The sequence below is a fragment of the Mesocricetus auratus genome, unplaced genomic scaffold (genome assembly GCF_017639785.1).
Source record: "Mesocricetus auratus isolate SY011 unplaced genomic scaffold, BCM_Maur_2.0 Super-Scaffold_100028, whole genome shotgun sequence".
NCBI classification, from domain to species: domain Eukaryota; kingdom Metazoa; phylum Chordata; class Mammalia; order Rodentia; family Cricetidae; genus Mesocricetus; species Mesocricetus auratus.
In genome coordinates, this window is record NW_024429209.1 from 4,820,593 (window position 1) to 4,841,927 (window position 21,335).

General features: G+C 37.7%; 1 protein-coding gene across 10 annotated transcripts in view; it reads left to right on the forward strand.

Moving 5' to 3' along the window:
• Positions 1–21,335, forward strand: part of Ralgapb (Ral GTPase activating protein non-catalytic subunit beta) — an 88,632-nt gene that overhangs the window by 15,582 nt on the left and 51,715 nt on the right. For 6 of the 10 annotated variants that reach the window (XM_013122480.3, XM_040733089.1, XM_013122479.3 and 3 more), the window contains exons 3-14: positions 226–428; positions 5,224–5,387; positions 8,212–8,398; positions 10,262–10,393; positions 12,264–12,442; positions 12,795–12,943; positions 13,047–13,263; positions 15,279–15,314; positions 16,521–16,722; positions 18,960–19,127; positions 19,597–19,711; positions 20,294–20,441. In XM_013122480.3, coding sequence (XP_012977934.1) covers positions 226–428; positions 5,224–5,387; positions 8,212–8,398; positions 10,262–10,393; positions 12,264–12,442; positions 12,795–12,943; positions 13,047–13,263; positions 15,279–15,314; positions 16,521–16,722; positions 18,960–19,127; positions 19,597–19,711; positions 20,294–20,441 — 1,900 coding nt within the window. Of the gene's footprint in view, positions 1–225; positions 429–5,223; positions 5,388–8,211; positions 8,399–10,261; positions 10,394–12,263; positions 12,443–12,794; positions 12,944–13,046; positions 13,264–15,278; positions 15,315–16,520; positions 16,723–18,959; positions 19,128–19,596; positions 19,712–20,293; positions 20,442–21,335 lie in introns of those variants that run through there. The other 4 variants (XM_013122483.3, XM_005082651.4, XM_005082652.4 and 1 more) reach the window with 2 other exon arrangements.

The window sequence follows — 21,335 nt, forward strand, 5'->3', positions numbered from 1 at the left end:
TATTTAAAAATATTGAATTTAATTTCTCCTGAAATTTGCTCAGCAAATATGACATGAATATGTATATACATAGAAAGTATGTGACTAGAGTAAATTTGATGTATATGTTGAGATGACTAACTTCAACTTAAAGCATCTGGGTACTAGGAGATATTATATTTTAAATTAATCTAGTGAGATACAGATAAAGATCTATAATCTTTGTGAATGTTTTCTTTTGCTTAGGTAAAATGGACCATGGAAGTGATTTGCTATGGACTGACCCTTCCATTGGATGGAGAGACTGTAAAATATTGTGTTGATGTATATACAGATTGGATTATGGCTTTGGTGTTGCCAAAAGATTCTATTCCATTACCAGTTATTAAAGAGCCTAATCTGTATGTTCAAAGTATATTAAAACACCTACAAAATCTTTTTGTACCAAGGTAAGAGTTATACCTATCTGGTCACCATCAAGGTCATAATAAAGTATTTATAAATGTTACTTTATTAAATTTAGATGCTGATTTTATGGTTCTTTGAACTTTACTCATTCACTTATGGACTCTATTAATATAACTAAAGGAGATAGGCTTACAGGGTTACGTAAGGTTTACCAAGAGGTTTTTGTTTGTTTGTTTGTTTGAGATAGCATCTCACTGTGTATCCCAGACTGGTCTTGAACTTCTTATATAGCCCATGTTGATTCAAATTTACAATCCTCTTGTCTTAGGCTTTTCAGTTCTGAGATTATAAGAATGTTCTACCACTCTTGAATTTACCACAATTTTTTAATAGATGTATCTTTATTTTAAATACTTTTTGGCCTTGTATCTGAACTCTATAGATGTTGGATATGTGATGGTGACATTTCCTTTCCTTGTTAAACATTTCTTTTTATTTTTGGCTGGCATGATAGCTCAGTGGTTAAAGGTCCTGGCCACAAAGCCTAGTGATCAGAGTTTGATCTCTGGGACTCATATAGTGGAAGGAGAGGAGGAAACTTGTGGGTATCCTCTGACTACCACGTGTGCCCCATGGTGTGTGTGCACACATGTACACCAATTAAATATTTAAAATAAACATCCAACTTGTACATATTTTTGTATATCATCCCCCCCTCTTTTTTTTTTTTTTTTTGAGACAAGCTTCCTCTGTATAGCTTTGGAGCCTGTCCTGGAATTTGCTGTATAAACCAGGCTAGCCTTAAACTCAGAGATCCTCCTGCCTCAGCCTCTCAAGTGCTGGGATTAAAGGTGTGCGCCACCACCAGCTGGCATATGTCATAATTCTTATCTCCATGTACATCCAAAGCAACTGTTCTTTTCTAACATGATCCTGTGAAATATAGAATTAGTCAAACAGGTCAGGCATGGTGGCTCATGCCTATAATCCCAGCACTTCAGAGGTAGAGTTGAAGACAGTCTTGTCTACAGAAGGAGTTGAAGCCCAACCTGAACTACATCATGAGACCCTATCTCAAAGAAACCAAAAAAGACTGGTGAGACAGATCAGTAGGTAAAGGTACTGTCACCACGCCTGATGAACTGAGTTCAATTCTTAGAGTCTACATGGAAAAAGGAGAGCACTAACTGCTGCTAGTTGGCCCCTTAGTTTCACATGAGTGACATGGCATGTCCCCCCCACCCACATAAACAAATAAAAAAATTTTGTTTTGTTTTGTGAGACAGGGATTTTCTGTGTAGCTTTGGATCCTGTTCTGGAACTCACTCTATAGATAGACCAGACTGGCCTCTAACTCACAGAGATTTGCCTACCTCTGCCTCCTGAGTGCTGGGACTAAAGTTGTTCGCTACCACTCTGGCTCAGGTGTAAAAGTTTGAAATTTAAAGTTTGAAATAAAAAATTTAAAATCTCCTTTAAAAATAAGCTAACTAAAAAAAAGAAGAAATAAAGATAATGGATTTTTTTTTTTTTTTGATGAAGTCTTACTGTAGATCCCTGGCCTGAAACTCACTATGTAGTCCAGGCTGGCCTTGAACTCATAGAGATCTACATACCTATGCTTCCCAAGTGCTGGGATTAAATGTGTGCCCCAGTACCTGGAAAGCAAACTGGAAGTTACAGACATTTATGGTAAACCAATGGATTACCCTTGAAAGTTTGTTACTAATTTCTTCTCTATATTCTGAGGCAAAGGTATTAAAGCCAAAATGCAAGTTATCTTAATATTTTTTCTTAATTGTTAAGAATGTTACATTCTAGTCCTGTATAGTGGCTCATGCATTTAATCCCGACTCATAAGGTAGAATCAGGTGGATCTCTGTGAGTTGGAGGCTAGCCTGGTCTATATAGTGAGTTCCAGGTTTGCCAGAGCTACATAGAAAGATCATGTCTCAAAAAACAATAACAAAAGAATGTTACATCTGAGGCTAAAGCTATAGCTCAGCCAGACTGTTTACCTGCATACCCAAGAGCTGTGGCTTCCATCTTTAGCATCTGAATATATCCATATGGCAGATCTTTGAGAGATACAGAAACGAGTGTGTAGAAAAAAGCAGTAGTTTCCCCACCAGTTCATAAGAGTGTTTTTGGCAATTTTGTGTTTGTGAAAGAGACTTTTGTGGCTCATCTTCGTATGGAAAAGTTTTTGCTAGAGCTTTCAGTCTGTCTGGTGAATTACTCAAAAACCAACTCTTTAAATTTTTAGCTTTGTAAATTTAGAAGGAAATTTTTGTTTTAGAAAATTCAAATTGAAAATGAGAAGTCTGTTACAACTCTGTCCTATGGATCAGATATAAACTCTGCCATACAAAGTGTTATCTAGGGCCTTTTGGCCCTAACTAGACTAGCCACTGTTAATTTTGTGGGAGTCCTGATTTTTAGTCAGACTTGTAAACATTCCCTTAAGTCCCCTCAAAGCTCTTTTCTGTCTTCATCTGTCCTTATGTCATTTTCTTTCTCTCCCTGACTATTGCTTGGCCATCTAACGCACTCTTCCTGGTTTCCAGTAAAGTCTGTCTTATGACCAAGCCGGGCCGTGGCAGCGCATGCCTTTAGTCCCAGCACTCAGGAGGCAGAGGCAGGAGGATCTCTGTGAGTTCGAGACCATCCTTGTCTACTAAGAGCTAGCTCCAAAGCCACAGAGAAACCCTGTCTCAAAAAAACAAAACAAAAAACAAAAACAAAAAAGAAGTCTTATATGATCACACAGACCCTCTATGATCACGTCTTCTTGAAATTTGCTTGGTACTTCCCATTTTACTCTCTTATCTCTCATTGTTTTGTTTCATGTCCTTTAACTTGTTATGTTTCATTTTTCATCTAACCAACTTAGAGACAGGAACTCAGCTGGGTTTCTCTATTCGGGGCATCTATAATAAGTATAATGCAGAACTGACCTTAGGTATGGATTAAATGTTTGTTGCTTGTATTTGTTGGCCTTAAGTGGAAACAACAGGAAATGTATATTTGCAGCTAAGCAGGCTTCTCTAAAATGGTATGGTTTTAATCTTTCTGGCCATCCCATCAGAAGATTGATTTACAATATTTTTCCATGTGTGGATGAAATGATCTTGTTTGGAATGTTGTCGCTATATCTCGTTCATTTACCATATTTTATTGCTCAGTTTTTATTGCTGAAAAAAGTAATTAAATTTGAATAAATTGTGCTTTTGTTTTGTTTTTCTCTCTTGAAAAGTATGACTGTAAATGTTTTTACTATTTGATAATTAGCATGTTTCTCAGGAGTGTGTGTGCATGTATGTCAGTGAATTCTGAAAGGCACTGATTTAAATATTAGAGTTCTCTTGGCCAATGATAGTATAAGTGTGGGTACACCCACCTCCAGAGGTCAGAGGAGGAAATTGGGTTTCTTCCTCTGCCTTATTCCCTTGAGATAGGGCCTTTTGCAAACCAGAAGCCTGCCAGCTTGCCATTTCAACTAAGTTGCCTGGCTAGTGAGCTTCCAGAATCTATTGTCTCCACTCCATAATATTGGGGTTGCAGGTATGAACAGCCTTTATGTGGGTGCTAGGGATTCAAACCTAGGTCCTTGGGGTATGAACTTAAGTCCTTTTATGATTTTACAGTGAGTGATCTTGCCTATTGAGCCATCTCTCTGGCCCTGCTTTGTCTTCTTTAGGGAACATTTAGTTATTTAGTTGTGTCATTTGTATGCAGCTTTAAGGTAGGATCCAGTTTTCTGGGTTATGGCCAGCCTCTGAGGAGTGGGAGTTTTAGTAGATGATTTGCTGACATTTCTTCAGGACACTCCAGCTCTTTGTGGCAAGTCACAATTTATAGAAATTGACTTTAAGTGACTTTAGAGTTTATATCATTGGGCTTATTGTGATTAAGCTAGAGGCCAAGTCAGTAGTCATTAAAGCTGTTTTTAAAATTCTCAGGTGGGGCATCTTGGAAAGTGAGGCAAGGGCTAGCCTCTGAACCTCTAGCTTTCTCTTCTACCCCGTTTTATGGAATAGTTGTCTTCTTTATCTCTCTCTTTCAAGACAGGATCTTACTATGTAGTTCTGGCTGCTCTGTTACTCGCTCTATAGACCAGGCTGGCCTACAACTCACAGAGATTCACTTGCCTCTTCCTCCCAAGTGCTGATATTAAAGGCCTGTGCGACCACCTACCAGGTCTTCTCTTAAGGAGCAAATGTGTCCTATGGACTAAAGAGAATTTTGCAACTGTTGTTGAGGAGCCTTTGGATCCCTTTGAAATGCTTTGTTTTTATTTAAGCAATGGTAGCAGGTGCTCTTTGAGGAAATGCTATCATGTCTTGTCAAGTTTGGATACTCCTTTGGGCCTGTAACACATACTAGCTTTAGGGTGACTGTGAAATCTGTAAACACTTGAATTCTGTGAATGTGTTTCAGAAAATTGAAAAAGAATATAAGGGCTTTTCTGCTTCAGTGTAAGAGCAGAGGTAACTAGGTATGTACTAATCTAGCAGAAAATAGTTGAATATCTGCTCTTATGTGCCAGACACATTTCAGAAAGAAAATCCAGAGGTGAAGTTTACATTCCAGTTTTTCTTCTTTTCTCACAGAAGCCAATTTCTCACAGGAGAGGTAGGTGAGATCTCAGGGTGCTGAGCTGAATAGTGGAGGAAAACTAGCTGTAAACTGAGGAGAGCTGTACTTAGCCCTGTCCACTGGTACTTAGGCAGTGTCATTGGACCGACCACTCTTCTGCATCAGTAAGCTTCCTGTTCTTTGGCTGTTGCTGTCTCTCTTCCAGGCCTGTCAGTGATATCTGTCTGTCTTCTTCAGACAGGAACAAGGCTCCAGTCAGATCCGACTGTGCTTACAGGTTCTGAGAGCCATTCAGAAACTGGCCCGTGAGTCATCCATCATGGCCCGAGAAACCTGGGAAGTCTTACTGTTGTTTCTTCTGCAAATTAATGACATTCTTTTGGCCCCACCAACTGTTCAAGGTTTGTTAATGAACTTTTTGCCTTATATTTCTGAATTCCAAATATAGTTTGCATTTAAACTTAGTGAGTGATAGAATCAGCGGAATTTTAAAATTTTGGTAAAACTGTTGACAAACCAAAGTTACCAATTTATACTGGAAAGATACAATATGGACTGGATGTGGTGTTACATGCCTTTAATCCCAGAGCTCATGAAGCAGAGACAGGTGCATCTCTGAGCTCAAGGCCAGCGTGCTCTACATAGTGAGCTCTAGGCCAGCTGGGGTGACATAGTGAGACTATAATAATATAGTGCAAGGTGGGACTGTTAGTGGGTCCCATGTTGAGTTGAGGGACAAATGGTGGGTGAAAAACAGACAGAGACCTGCAGACAAAATTTATGTAGAAAGTTTATTAGGGGAAGGTAAGGGAGTAAGGGAAAGGAAGAGAGAAGGGAGAGAGAGGGAGGGAGGGAGGGAGGGAGGGAGGGAAGGAGGGAGGGAGGGAGGGAGGGAGGGATGCCTCCTCAGCCCTCTTAAGTTATTTTACCTTTAGGAATTTGACAGCCCAGGCTACACAGAGAAACCCTGTCTGGGAAAGGGTGTGCGTTTGTCTTAAATTATATGTGTGTGTGTGTGTGTGTGTGTGTGTGTGTGTGTCTGTGTGTGTCTGTGTCTTAAGTTATTTTGCCTTCAGGAATAATTTTGCTAATATAAAAAATAAATTGTGCCGGGCGGTGGTGGCGCACGCCTTTAATCCCAGCACTCGGGAGGCAGAGACAGGCGGATCGCTGTGAGTTCGAGGCTGGGCTGGACCGACAGCTTCCAAAACAATACAGAGAAACCCTGTCTCGTAAAAACCAAAAAAAAATAAAAAAATAAAAAATAAATTGTAATTAAGCATGTTGGAGAAGGATAGGAACAATTAGCTTGTTTTGTGCAGTAGTATAGAGCCTCTATAGGAAACACACAATGCTAAATTAGGATTACGATAATGTACTGAATGAAAAAGTTTTTATCAAAGTAGATAGTATTATCATAGTAAATAGTAAGTAGGTAGATAACTTGATAGTGATGATAGTGATAAATCTTGTTTGTTTGGGGTAATGTATATGTATGTTTTGTTTTTTCCCTGAGGTACTTAAGGAAATGGCCCAGGGCCTTGCTTGGCAAACACCCACCAAGACTGAGCTTTACCTCCAGCCCAGAAAACATCTTGTTTGGCAAATAAAACCTTCAAAGTCTTAAGGTGTTTCATTTGGAAGTATGACATTTATTAGCTAGCCATTAAAAGCCTCTAGTTTTAGGGGCTGGAGAGATGGTTAAGAGCATTGGCTGCTGTTCCAAAGGTCCTGAGTTCAATTCCTAGCAACCATTTGGTGGCTTACAGCCATCTGTAATGAGATTTGGTGCCCTCTTCTGGTAGTGCGGGCATACATGCGGGCAGAACACTGAATTCGTAATAAATAAATCTTTAAAAAAGCCTCTAGTTTTCTATAGTTTTGCAGCATTTCAGAAGCCCTGCTTTGTACATTAAAGCAGAGCATACATAAACGATGTTTATATTCAAGTTCCAGGTTCTCTTCTTATTGTCTTTATACTCTCTCTACTAACATAAGTTAGTGTGCATGTGTTGTCAGATAGATGCAGTGACCAAGGAAGGGTTTAGAAGGAATCATGGAATTGTAATGGGGAAAAGGACCCTCAGTAGGAATACAGTCAATCTGTATTGACAGTAGCTTGTCAGTCATAGCACTGATTCATTGGCTCTCTGCTATTGTCCCCCATGCCAGTGACTAATCTCAGAAGGATGAAATCAGGCAGCTTTCCCCCTCCTTGACCTGTTGATTATTGGAACTTTGATTTTGTTTGTGTGATGTACACTTTCTATTTACTTTTCCTTCTAGTCCTAACTTTACTTTCTTGAGCTGTGCAGAGTAAAGTCCACTGCCCCTTCTGGTTTCAGGACTTGGACTAGAATGACACTTTGCATTCTGTTTAAGATTCACCCTTGCCTGGTGCCATAGCTTAGCTTTCCTTTTGTTTTTCTCCACTCAGCAGCAGCTTAAAGTACCTGGAGCATTTTGTTACAAACTTTGGACTCAGGAAGACCTTGGCATTTTTCCTGATTTCTTTTTTATTAGCTGAATGGAATGAGTACATACTGGCATGGTGGTTCACACCTATAATCCTAGCACTGAAGAGGTGGAAGCAATAAGATTAGATGTTCAGGGTTACCCTTTGCCACATAGTTAACTTGAGTTACATTACAGGACTGTATCTTAAACCAAAAAGCTAATAGTTTTTACAAATAACCTGTCCTACATAGATAAATGGGAGGATTATGTCGAGGTAACAAGTGAATTGCTTGTCGCAGGTGACTTGTAGTGGTCACTCATTGTTGGCATTCATCTTTTCCTTTTGTTTTCCCCTTGCTGGAACCTTAAAATCTGCACTAAAAACTAGCAGGACAATTATAAAATTCTCAAAAAGTAATCATTGATGTTCTCTGTGATTCCTTCCTGGGAGCTTACTTCCAGGTTTCTTTTTTTTTTTTTTTTTTTTTTTTTTTGATTTTCGAGGCAGGGTTTCTCCAAGGCTTTTGGAGGCTGTCCTGGAACTAGCTCTTGTAAACCAGGCTGGCCTCGAACTCACAGAGATCCACCTGCCTCTGCCTCCCGAGTGCTGGGATACTTCCAGGTTTCTCAATTTAGTTATTAGAAGGATTGATATTAACATTATACCTACTTAATTTTTGACCAGTTTTCCCATATAATGAATGAAAGATTCTGCTTTAAAGATAAGTATGCCAAAGATATGTTTTTGTTTTTTTTCCCATTGACCAGGTGGCATTGCTGAGAATCTAGCAGAGAAGTTGATTGGTGTTCTCTTTGAAGTTTGGTTACTAGCTTGTACCCGGTGCTTCCCAACACCTCCTTATTGGAAGACGGCTAAGGAGATGGTGGCTAACTGGAGGCACCACCCTGCAGTGGTGGAGCAGTGGAGCAAGGTCATCTGTGCACTCACCTCTAGGTCGGTCATTGCCTTCCTATAGTCTGACTTCGGGGAGACTCTGATTCTGTCTTTATGGGATATATTTTGAAAACCTGGACCCATCATTATTGTTCTTTTGAGCCAATTTAAAAGAAATAAAGAAGTCAGAGAAATGGCTCATAGCATAGGCACTTGCCATGCAAACCTCACAACCTAAATTTGATCCCCAGAACTCATATAAAGGTGAAGGAGAGAACAGATTCCATAGAGTTGTCCTCTGACCCCCACATTGTGGTATGGCATGGTGATGACTAATACTGTGTCTTTTAATTAGTTTTGATTGCAAAAGCCATATGTACTGATAGTAGAAAAATTGGAAAATGTAGAGTGAAAGAAACATCCATCACTTAAAATATTCTTAAATGTATGGAAATGTTTTTTAATGTACTTTCCAACCATTTAGTTCCCTTTTATTAAAAACAAAACAGGGTAGGGGGACGCTGGAGAGATGACTCAGTGGTTAAGAGCATTGGCTGCTCTTCCAAAGGACTGGGTTCAATTCCCAATACCCACATGGCAGCCTACAATTGTCTGTAACTCTAGTTCCAAGTGATCCAACACCCTAACACAGACATACATGTAGGCAAAACACCAATGCACATAAAATAAAAACAAATAAATTATTAAAACAAAAAACCAGTTTGAGATAGTATTACCTATGTTTTTCATTTGATGACTGATTTGAGACATTTTAATTCACTGTATTTATTTGTAAATAATTTTTGAGGTTGCATTTTAGCTAGCTTTATAGTCTTATATAATTAATAATTTATATTTTGATAAATATGCTGTCCTGAGTGTTTTTTACTTTAGAAATTTTATTGAAGGAATACTTTATATAGTTTTATATATATACTTTGATGTTTTACTAAGACAAAATCCTGAGATTTGAGTCAAATGACTGAAAAATTCTAGTACATGTAGAATATTACTATTAGTAAATAAGTTGTTGAAGTCAGTTAGTTTTCATGGTACATCATAAAAATGTACCATATTTTAAACATATAAATACTAAGTTCTGAACTTCATATAAAGTTGTGAATAAATTATACCTTAGTTGTATTGAAGGATTTACAATAGTATCAATTTTTTAAAAAAAATAGAAAGCTGGGTGTGTAAGCATACACCTTTAATCCCAGCATTCAGGAGGAAGGAACAGGCAGATCTCTTGAGTTTGAGTCCAACCTGGTATACATAGTGAATTCCATGCCAGCCAGAGCTATATGGTAAGATCTTGCCTTAAAACAGGCAAATACAAAAACGGTAACCATTCAACCAAAACAAGAGGAAAAAATAGTTTATACACTATTTTCATGTTTAATGATGTAATTACATAGGCACAATAACAAAAATTCATAACTTATTACTTGCAAGTAATATAAAAAGTTAAATAGTGTGACTATTTCAGATAAAAGTTTCTATCTTTTAAAAGCTGGAAATCCCTTATAGTTTATCATTTTACAAATCAGGGTTTTCATATAGCTTTTTCACTTAGCTGAGGTATGTTAAATCTATTTTCTCATAAAGTGGTTAAATATATGTTTATTTTTGTTAATAATGGACTTGGTAGCTGGACCTGATGGTACAGGACTATATAACCTTTGTTAATCAGAAAGAGATAGTAGGATCAGAAGTTCATAGCCAGCTTCTATAATTTAATGAGATCATGTCTCAAAATAAAAAAAATTAGAATGAGCTAGGATTAAATTAAAATAGCTCAGTGATAGAGTGCTTACCTAGAATGTTTGAGATAGGTTCAGTCCTTAGTACCATGAAAAGAAAAACAAAACCAAAACCTGAAAGACAGAAATGGACGTAGTGGTATGTGATTTTATTTTCCAGATTGCTCCGCTTTACATACGGTCCTTCATTTCCTCCATTTAAAGTTCCTGATGAAGATGCCAATCTGATCCCTCCAGAAATGGACAATGAGTGTGTTGCACAAACATGGTTTCGATTTTTGCACATGCTAAGGTATTGTCATGTTATTTCATGTGTTCTTTACCCAATAAGTATCTTAGGGCAATAGCCTCACTGCTTCTGTTGAAATGTAGCATTTGAATGCTAAGTACAATCCACTGGATGGAGCCAAACTGAACACTAATGCGTGTCCTCATTGTGATGCATGTCTGCATTGTGCATTTCCTGCTTTCCCTATTTCTGTGTGGTTAGGTTGCCCTTGGCTGTTCTTAGAACCCTCTCTAGAAACTTGTTCTCTTTCCTGTTGCTCAAAAGAGATACATTAGGCAGGTGGTGGTAGCGCACGCCTTTAGTCCCAGTACTCGGGAGGCAGAGGCAGGTGGATCTCTGTGAATTTGACGCCAGCCTGGTCTACAGAGTGAGTTCCAGGACAGGTAGGGCTACATAGAGAAGCCCTGTTTCAAAAAACAAAGACAAAAACAAAACAAAAGCCCCCCCCCTCAAAAAAAAAGAGAGAAGTATACATTAGGCCAATTTCCTTTTGTTAATTAGGCTAAATCGTGGGTTTCTTACAGACCTTTGGATAGACTCTGTTTGGATAAGTTTTATATCTTTGTTTAAGTGAGCTGTGGATGACTAAGAAGATCACTCGGGGGGCCCACTCTGTCCATTGGTAAATTTCCTGGGAAGAGGTCTGAAAGCGTTGTAGAATACAAACAGAATCTTGTTCAGTATGGTAGTTTCATCTTTTTTTCTGGAAAACAACATGGTTCCATTGATTTTACTAGTGTTAGTCTCACTTGCACTTGTTAGAATGTCTAAACATACAGGCAAATGTTTATATTAAAATTTTCTCAATTTTGACGTTAGTTTTCTATTATTTAGTTCCAAACATTAGTAAAAAATATTCTGCCCTTCTTTCCTTTCCCTCTTTTTTTTTTTTTTTTTTTTTTTTTTTTTACTTCCCTGAAATAGGGTTTCTCTGTGTTATGTCTGAGCTATCTTGGAATTCCTTCTGTAGACCAGGCTGGGCTTGAACTCACAGAGATCATCCACCTGCTTCCCAAGTGCTGGGATTAAAGGTGTGCACCATCACTGCCCATCAGAAAAAATATTCTAAAGAGTTAAAACTTTCTTGTCCTACTTTGTTTCTCATTCTATGAAGAAAGTAGGTTTTTGTTTTAAAATAAATAAGTAAAAGAACAAGCTGTTCATGATGGCTCACACCTTTAAACCTAGCACTTGGGAGGAAGAAGCAGGAAGGCAGAGGCTGGACAGCAGACAGAACTAGATCTGTGAGTTAAAGGCCAGCATGGTCTATATAGACAGCTTCAGGTCAACCAGGCTACATAATGAGACCCTGTCTCAACAAACAAATACATTGTATTAAAATTTCAAAGAATTAATAAAAACATTAAAAAAGCAAATGAACAGACCTGCAAGCCTATAGAGATATTCATGTTTGAGTCCCTAGCTCATCAAATAAAGTTACTTTCCTTTTCACATCAAAGAAACAGGCACAAATAGTCCTGTTCTTGTTTCTTGTTGTTTTGGTTTTTTGTTTTTGAGGTAGTCTCTCTCTATAGTCTTGGTTGTTCTAGAATTAACTCATTGTATAGACCAGCTGGCCTCAAACTCAGAAATCTGCCTTCTTCTGCCTCCCACGTGATTCTTTTTTTTTTTTTTTTTTTTTTTTTTTGGTTTTACGAGGCAGGGTTTCTCTGTATTGTTTTGGAGGCTGTCAGTCCAGCCCGGCCTCGAACTCACAGAGATCCGCCTGCCTCTGCCTTCTGAGTGCTGGGATTAAAGGCGTGCGCCACCACCGCCCGGCTCAATAGTCCTAATTCTTAAATTGGATTGCAAGTGTTTTTATTGCTGTAGACATTTCTAAGTGTGTAATGATTTATTTTCTCCTTTTTAATAGTAATCCCGTGGATCTGAGTAACCCAGCCATTATAAGCTCAACCCCCAAGTTTCAGGAACAGTTCTTGAGTGTGAGCGGCATGCCACAGGAGCTAAGCCAGTACCCCTGCCTTAAACATCTGCCTCAGATATTCTTTCGTGCCATGCGTGGAATCAGCTGTCTGGTGGATGCATTCTTAGGTGAATTTTGTGTGTGTTTCTTAGATGTTTGAGAGCTGTGTGTAGAAATTCTACAGTTTAATGCTGGAAGCTCTTAGGAAAGCCCAGAGAAAGAGGAATAAACTTCATGACAAATAACAATCTAGGGAAAATTATTTTCTTCAAATTGTGATAGATAGAATGCTACTGTCTTTATGTAAATCAAACAAAAATACCATGAAAAAGAGAGTAACCTAGTAGATAAAAAACACAAATAATTTGCAAAACATTGTAAATTGTAAAACTCACTGTCTGAGTTACCTGCAAAAATAGTTTAAAATGCTCTGGCGACTGTTTTCATAAATATCATTGATTTAGGTTTTTTTTTTTGTAGGCATTTCTCGACCAAGATCAGACAGTGCTCCCCCAACACCCGTGAACAGATTAAGTATGCCGCAGAGCACTGCTATGAATACCACACCACCACATAACCGGAGGCACAGGGCTGTCACTGTGAATAAGACTACCATGAAGACAAGTGCAGTAAGATCATTCAGCATCATTTGCTTTATGAAGGTTAACTTTTACAAGTCCCAGAACTTCCTCCAGTTTTTCATGACTGTGGACACTTGTGTTCTTCTGCTAGGTTACTACTGCTCACACCTCGAAAGTCCAGCACCAGGCATCCTCTACTTCTCCTCTGTCAAGTCCAAATCAGACGAGTTCAGAGCCCAGGCCACTGCCTGCCCCTCGGAGACCAAAGGTTAACAGCATCTTGAATCTCTTTGGATCATGGTTATTCGATGCAGCATTTGTTCACTGCAAACTCCATAATGGAATAAACAGAGACAGCAGCATGACTGGTAAATATGCCCAGAAACATGTAGTCATTATTCCCTTTCTGTTTCTTTCTCTTTAGTCTTTCCTACCTGCAAGATTAATACAGCTCTTGAAAAGCACCCTGTTTCTCAACAAGCAATGTGTTGTGCTTAACCCCTTCCAGCTGAACCAATAGAAACTTGTGAAGTATTCCTATCTGTCCTTTTTATGTATACTTTATGAAGTTTGGCCCTTTGTCTGGTTTTATTAGGGACTCTTCAGGTTAGCCACTTTTTGTTGAATCAAATTCTTTTTTGTAGGTGACCTGGAAATTCCCTTCATGTCAGCCAGGATAATAATAGATATATGAACAATTAAAGATTTTGAGTAAAAGTTTACTCATTGGAATGTTTTCTTAGATTTTTCACCACCATTTAATCATCATTGCATGTAAATATCAGGAATTTTCTGTTTTCTTAATAAATTAACCCCAGTATCTTCATTAGATTTTACTGTAGAATGTAATTATCTAAATGAAACTGGATTTATTTTGTCAACTTACTTCTATGCTTAGAGCTAGTGCCAGATGGATAGGTAAGACAGGGCAGAATGTTTGGAATGGTTATCATCTGTCTTGCACAGTTGAATAACAATAACGGCTGGCATTTATTGAGTTGCTGTTAGTGTGTGCCAGGTCCCATGTTTATGCATTAATTAGTGTATTAGTTGTTTTCTAAATACTTTTCTACAGGGGTTGGAGACAGATTGAGGTAAAAAGATTTCTGATAGTATTACTTTCTGATAGTATTATTCTCCAGGGGACACTGTTGAATTTAGGGATAAAATTAACAGTGTTCATAGGGTCTCTGCTTTTTCTCAGAAATTCATTCACAGCTAGGTTTATGTCTATGAATATTTTGTAAGTGTAATTATTTTGGATGTTCTTAGAATCTTTTCAATAATTTAGAAAAGTTTTAAGTATGAAGTTGTTATGGGATATGAGGTTGCATGAGTGAGTTAGAGATTGTTTTGCTTGCTTTATTTTTTTCAAATTCAGACACATTATATTTTGCCATTTCCACATTATGGTTTTATTCATAAGCTTGATTACATGAAAAGTTTTAAAAACCATTCATAGGTATATTTCATTATGTTATGTGCTATATATTTTGAATTTTCTGAACCATGTTTATTAATTTATATAGTATTGTCCAGAGTGAGTTAGCCTTTAATTTTTTGATAAGGTATATTTCTTACACGTAACCTAACTGTTGAGTATGGAGCTGTTGGCTTTGCAATCTCTGAGTCTAGCATGGCTCAATCTGCTGCTTTCTGGTAGGCTTGTATAATGAGTATCTAGAGCTTTCTATCTCTGGGGAGTTTGTAACAGCTTTGTTAGTTTACTGTACTAGAAGAATTCAAATGACAAGTGAGCAACATCTCACTTTCCCTTCTTAACCTTCTGCCTGGTGGAGGAAGGAGAGACACTCCTCCTGTCTATATTCAGAGACGCTAAAGGCTGTTACATTACCCAGGAGATTTGAGGTGTCCAAATAGTTAAAAGTGGATTTAGAGTGCTCTTGGTTGCCAGTCTGGAAGCCTTGGATGGGAGGTGGGGGGATTGGGGTATTGTGTGTTTTATAAGTACTGGCTGCCATCAAGGAATTCTGCCATGCAGTTCACCTTTAATTCAGTATTTGCTCGAACTTGTTAGCTTTCAATTTACCTGATGCACTGTGCTTTGTAAAAGTAACATTGAGCTGGGAAGGGTTAATGAACTAAACATTTTGATGCACGATATGGGCAGTTCAAAATCTCAATTCTTTGTAGCTATGTAATTTTCTTTGTTCATTGTTTTGCATGATACAAAATCATAATTTTGGACCTGAATGCACAATTTCCTATGTTTTTGAACTAGCTTGTGGTATCATAAACTTTAAATCTAACTTTTAAAAAGCTAAAAAGCTTCTTAATTTATTGTAAAATTTCACCATCTTTAAAGTATTTTATAATTACTGCTGTCCTTTGATTTGTTCCATTTATTTCTATTATCTTGCAGCATCTTTTATCCAAATTCTTCTTTCTTATAAATCTTGTAAGTAGGAACCAGAAGCTTCTCCTTAATTGCAGTCATGTTTTTATTTTTTCCATAATTCCATTAAAATTTTTGATTGTCATTGTCTATTGTAGTTTTTGCACTTGGGAAGGAAAATATTTTTTCTGTGTTTTGAATGGGGAAGATTGTTGGCAAAAGCAAATTAATCTGCCTGAATCAATCCCATTATTTCTGTATACTAGTCTGGTCATGTCATGAATTCCAGGACTTTGCACTAACTGTGTTTTGGCTTTTTTCTTTTCTTTCTTTTTTCTTTTATTTTTTTAAGCTTTAAGCTTATTTTTATACAGATTTAGTGTTTGATTTGTATGCATTCTGCATGTAGTGTTTTCCAAATGTATTATTGATGGATAGCTTATTCAGGACGAAAATGGCTCATGGGAAGTTGCATAAAGATTTATGCTTGACTCTGCCTTTATTAAGCCTCCTATCATTACAAAACAATTTAAACATTTTATGTAGAGTAATAAAAGATTTCAGAGTGATCTGTGTGCTATGAAATCTTTTGTTAAAAGCAACTTTCGAAGGGCTTCTGTTTTGGTGACAATGAATGACCATGATAATCCTCCTTACCAACCTAGTTTTCTGATTATCAACCTCAAGTTTGCTGCTGTATGTGGTTGTTAAAATTCATTCTCATTTGCTTGGTTCGGCAGCTCTTTGGTATGTGTTTTTGGAGCTGGGTGGGTGGTGGGAATGCCCTTTCTTCCTCCCTTACTCAGTTCTCATCCTTACCCTGCCATATTCAAACTAAGAATTGCCCTCTTAATTGCTTTGTCCATTTGAGTTAATTGTATAAATTATAATTACTACTCTTCTTAATGGTTAAGCATCATTCTATAGAAGGAGGAAAAAACCAAAACAATAGAAAAGGCAAATTCTGTATATATCTGTATGCAGATGTATACAAATATAGTCTTTTGACTAGAAATTCAGTGAAAAAAATCTTTTTGTAGACTCTGTTAAGTTGACAAAGCTATTGTAAATTGTTACCTACTTCAGAGAAGATACCAGAGAGCCCTTTAAAAAAATATAAATTAAGACATAGTTGCTAAACAAAAACATTATTGGATTCTATTGAAGTAGTTATGTAATGACACCAGTATTTGATCTTTGTGTCCAGGGTCCCATGAGCCTATTTGGCATTTTGACAAAAGTAATAAAATGCTCCTTTTCTCTCCCCAGCCATTGCAACACAAGCTAGCATGGAGTTTCGGCGAAAAGGGTCCCAAATGTCCACAGACACCATGGTTTCCAATCCCGTGTTTGATGCAAGTGAATTTCCTGATAACTATGAAGCAGGAAGAGCTGAGGCTTGTGGGACATTATGTAGAATTTTTTGTAGCAAGAAGACTGGAGAAGAGATTCTGCCAGCTTATTTATCCAGGTTTTAGAATTTTTTGTTTATTTTTGCATTTATATGATTTGATGGTGAAACGCTTTTGTGGCATGGTTTGGTAGGCTAAATCAATAAGCTATTGTTGATCTGAAATGCCTGCCAGTGTCTTAATTTAATTGAAACTTGCTTGAATTCTTCCATCTTCCCTGCCTCATCAGATTTGATAAAGACTTTTAAGGTTCTATTCTAGAGCTGTTATTTATTCTATCATTTATAAATTCTGGAGAGATTTGAAAGTACCACAATAGTTTGTTAATAGATTTTTTGGCACAATTTTAGGTTCTATATACAGTCCAGAAATAAGCCAGTTGTAAATCCTTAAGGAGTTAAGCGACTGTGGTGAATAGGTTCATACCAAAATAACAGTGATTCAGTAGGAACCAGAAGTTGGCAGGAGAGACACAGACAAATGGTTTTGAGTGTTTGGAGTAAGCAACACTCATACTTAGCCTAGAGGGTTCAATAAAGAGTTCTGGCATATTATTAGATGTTTGTGCTAGATTTAGGAAGGATGGGTAGTGTTTAGACTGTTGGGAGGTTGGGTAGGATTATCCTTCCCAGATCTCTGGCTTCCACCATCTGTGTGTGGGGCTCTGCCATCCAATTTAGCTCAGAACCTAGCCATTATTTGCCTCTGCTTCCTCTATCTTGAGTTGATTATTCAACTCCTGCCTTGTAGCATTTGACTCTATTATTTCTCTCTGCACTCTGCTCTTACCGTGGCACTTCAGACATTGTTATCCTTCCTAAATTTATAATTTTTGATTCTGCTTTGCTCTTCTCTACTACTTGTTTACGAGGCTGCTGAAGTAAGGTTACAATTAAGTAGAACTTTGAGATTCCTGTACTGCTAGGTGCTCAGGAAACATTAGGTCAGTTAGGTCAATTGACTCCCAGCAGAGGGAACCAGTCTGAAACATAAAGCATAGAAAAACATGGTATTTACTGGTCAGAACAACCTTAACTGTGAGCTCTTATCTTTAAATCTGGTTTAAGTCAGTGAATAAATTACAAGACGCTAGTGATACTTAACAAAGTCTAAGGTCAAGCAGTACAAGTGAAGAATATAAAATGTAAAAAGTAGGAACTAGGGACTGGAAAGTGTTCAGGGACCAGAGCAGCACTCCTGCTTCCTTTGGCACTTACCTCCTAAAACTGCTTCTTTCTTTTCTGTAGATTATTTTTCTTGTACTGCAGTATGCTTCTAAGTTCCTAGTTGTCATAGAAGACCAGTGAGGTCGGTTAACATTTCAGAAATAATGTGAGATTTGTGGGAAAGAAGATCTGATTAATTAGGTGTCTGTCTGCTCTAGCTGTGTATAGCTGTGAGAGAAGGTCATATGTGGTGTTGGAGTTTACTCTTCAGGAGTAGACCCATTTCACTGAGGGAGACCCTGGGCTGGAGAGATAGCCCAAATTATATCAGTAGCAGTAAGGGATAAAGCTGGATGACTGGGTGAGGGGTCGTGAAACAAACTCAGCAGGTTTGTGAGAGTACAAACGAAGTATTTAAGTGTCAGTGTTTCGTTTCATGGGCTTGTGGGATATTCAAGAACTGCGTATTAAGTGCCTGTTTTTAGTTGAGTTCTATGCCCAGAAGATAGATTGAAATGAGTTGAATAGGTACCAGCGAATGAGAAGATTGTTTCCAAAGAGTTTTTCAGAGAAGAAAGAAGTGTCTAGTGGTAAGAATACGGCAGTGCAGTTGCTCTTGAATAGCAGGTGCCCGAATGCTTAGTGGCTCGATTGAGGGTTGTAGGAAAAGGAAGATATGCTCAGGAAGATTTCTCGAAAGACTCTTTGCAAAATTTTCATGTTATGATGAATGCAGAGTTTAGTGGGGTTTCTTTCTGTCACCCCTCAGAATCAGTAGAGGAAGAAAAAGATACAAACTCACTTCTGTTTCCTAGGATTGTGAATACTGCAAAAATGTATTGCTTTAGAGTGCAATTAATTTATTCCAGTAATTTAATGATAAGTACCCAGACATTTGTTTTGTTATGGGTACCTCATTTGTAGGTACATGTAATTTGATTTATAAAAAATTTAAAACTTTGAAAGTGTAATATATTTTGAATTGTTAAATCCTTCCAGTACCTTTAAAGTCTGTAAAATAGAGTGAAGAGTGGACAAAAAGGCTCTTCAGATAACTATGTAGAAAATATTAGTAATTCTGGAAACATTTGGTTAGCAGTTTGTTTAAAATTTTTTTCTTGCTTTCCTAGATTTTACATGCTTTTAATTCAAGGTTTGCAGATAAATGATTATGTGTGCCATCCTGTCTTGGCCAGCGTTATTCTAAACTCCCCTCCTTTGTTCTGCTGTGACTTGAAAGGGATTGATGTTGTGGTTCCTTACTTTATTTCAGCTCTTGAAACCATTTTGCCTGACAGGTAAGCTGCCATTTTGTACTACTATGTCAGTTGTCTAGTTTGGCTTGGTCTATTTTGGTATTTCCTCTTGTTTGCTAATTTATCCTATCTAGTTGTTTTCACAGTCCAGTGGGACCCAGGCTATATTAAATTGAATAAAGAGCATCCAAACCCTCCCAGTCCCTGAATGCCTTCAGTTCTAATATGTCCATGGGCTTCCTGGATCCTTTCTGGGATCTAGATGGGTCAGAAAAAACCCAGCCCAAGGTCCTACTGTTACAGTGTAGGCCTTACATTTTCAGTCAACTTCTAGCATAATTCAATAATAGTGTAACATAGAAGTTCTCATGTATACAAGCAATAATGTAATATAGAAATTCTCATATGTACAATGCTTGGGTCGTGGGGAAAAATGGCATAGAATATATTTGGCAGTAGGTAAAAATACTCTTTAACTGAAAAATACTAATAGTTTTTTATTTCTTGGCAGAGAACTCTCAAAATTCAAAAGCTATGTAAATCCAACAGAATTGAGAAGATCCTCCATTAATATCCTGCTTTCTTTGTTGCCCCTCCCTCATCATTTTGGCACAGTCAGATCTGAGGTAATGTTTCTTTAAATATTGCACTCCCTCACTTTTTTTGCTTGATGATGCAAGGTCTTGCTAGGTAGCCCAGTTTAGTTGCAAACTTGAAACCCTTCTGTCTCGGCATCCTGCCAACCATTATTAACATTTTTTTTAATGCTAATTCAAGTCAAATTGAACTTTTAACAAAATGGAACAGGGGCTTTAGAAAATTGATTTTTCTAGCCCTGCATGCTCACATGAGCCTTTAATCCCAGCACTTGGAGGCCCAGGCAGATGGAGCTTTGTGAGTTTGAGGTCAGCCTGTCTCAACTTTAAATAAATAAACAAATATTTAAAATACACATTTCTAATGGGTAGATACAGTATTCCTAATAGATTAATGAAGTTTTTCTGGTTTAGGTATTTCTTCTTTTGGAAGTGCCTTGGCTTACTATTCATGTGCTTATAGTCTAATGGAATCTGATTACAGGTGTCAAGTAGGAGCTACAATTAGACTGGAGACCTGGATCATTAGCCTGTTCACCTTCTGTCCTCCCTTGTTTCTAAATGGGCATCATGTACAGTAACTGATGTGAAATATTTGTTTTTTTTCTCCAGGTGGTCCTAGAAGGAAAGTTTAGCAATGATGACAGTTCTTCATATGATAAACCAATAACTTTTCTGTCCCTGAAGTTGAGACTTGTGAATATACTAATAGGTGCCTTGCAAACGGAAACGGACCCTAACAACACCCAAATGATACTAGGTTTGTGTGCAGATAGTTTTTTTGTTTGTTTTTGGTAAGTGAAACCCAGGTACTAATGACTGCAGGCATGCTGAGGATACAGGTTGAGAGGTGCCTAAGCCTGATACAACTCTTATTATTCTGACCAGAAGTAGAGTGTTTTTGTGTTTTGCTTTTTATAGAAAAAGATTTAAGGGGATTTGGTAAGATTGCTCAGTGGTTAAAGATGCTTGCCATCAAGACTCAGTGACCTGAGTTTGATCCCCAGGTCCCACATGGTGACAGAAGGAACCTGGTTCTTTTTAGCTGTCTTTTGACCTCCACACAATACCATGGTATGCATGTAGCCCTCCCCCCAATAAGTAAATAAATACATGTAGTAAACAATTGAAAGATTTAAGGAGATGAGCTGAGGGAAGGAAAGCACTTAGTTGTCTCGTTTATGCTCCCCCACCTTCCTTTGTCCTTTTCCCTTTCAGTAGTTGGGGTGAGGGCTTAGGATCCTACCTTGAAAGGGCAGAACTGATTTCTGAAAGTTGTTGTCTAACATCTACATACCCTATGGCATACATATGTATGCAGATCCTCCCTCCCTTGACCCAAATTAAAAAATAAAATCTTTGCAGGCATATCAGAATTTGGGGATTTCTAAGGCATTATCTTTTTTTTTTTTTAAGCCATCAATATATTTATTCACAGTCTTCAGAGAATTTCAGGACTGCTTTACCAAAATTTCTTTCTTTCTTTTTTTTTTTTTTTAGAGGAAGGAGAGGAGACACAGGGTCGTATATAGCCCAAGTGGATTCCACTGATAGCAGTCCTCCTCTCTTAGGCCTCAAGTGCTAGGGTTATATGTATGACCACTGCTGGCTCCAAATCATAACCTTTTTGCTCTGACTGAGTCATTGCACTGTC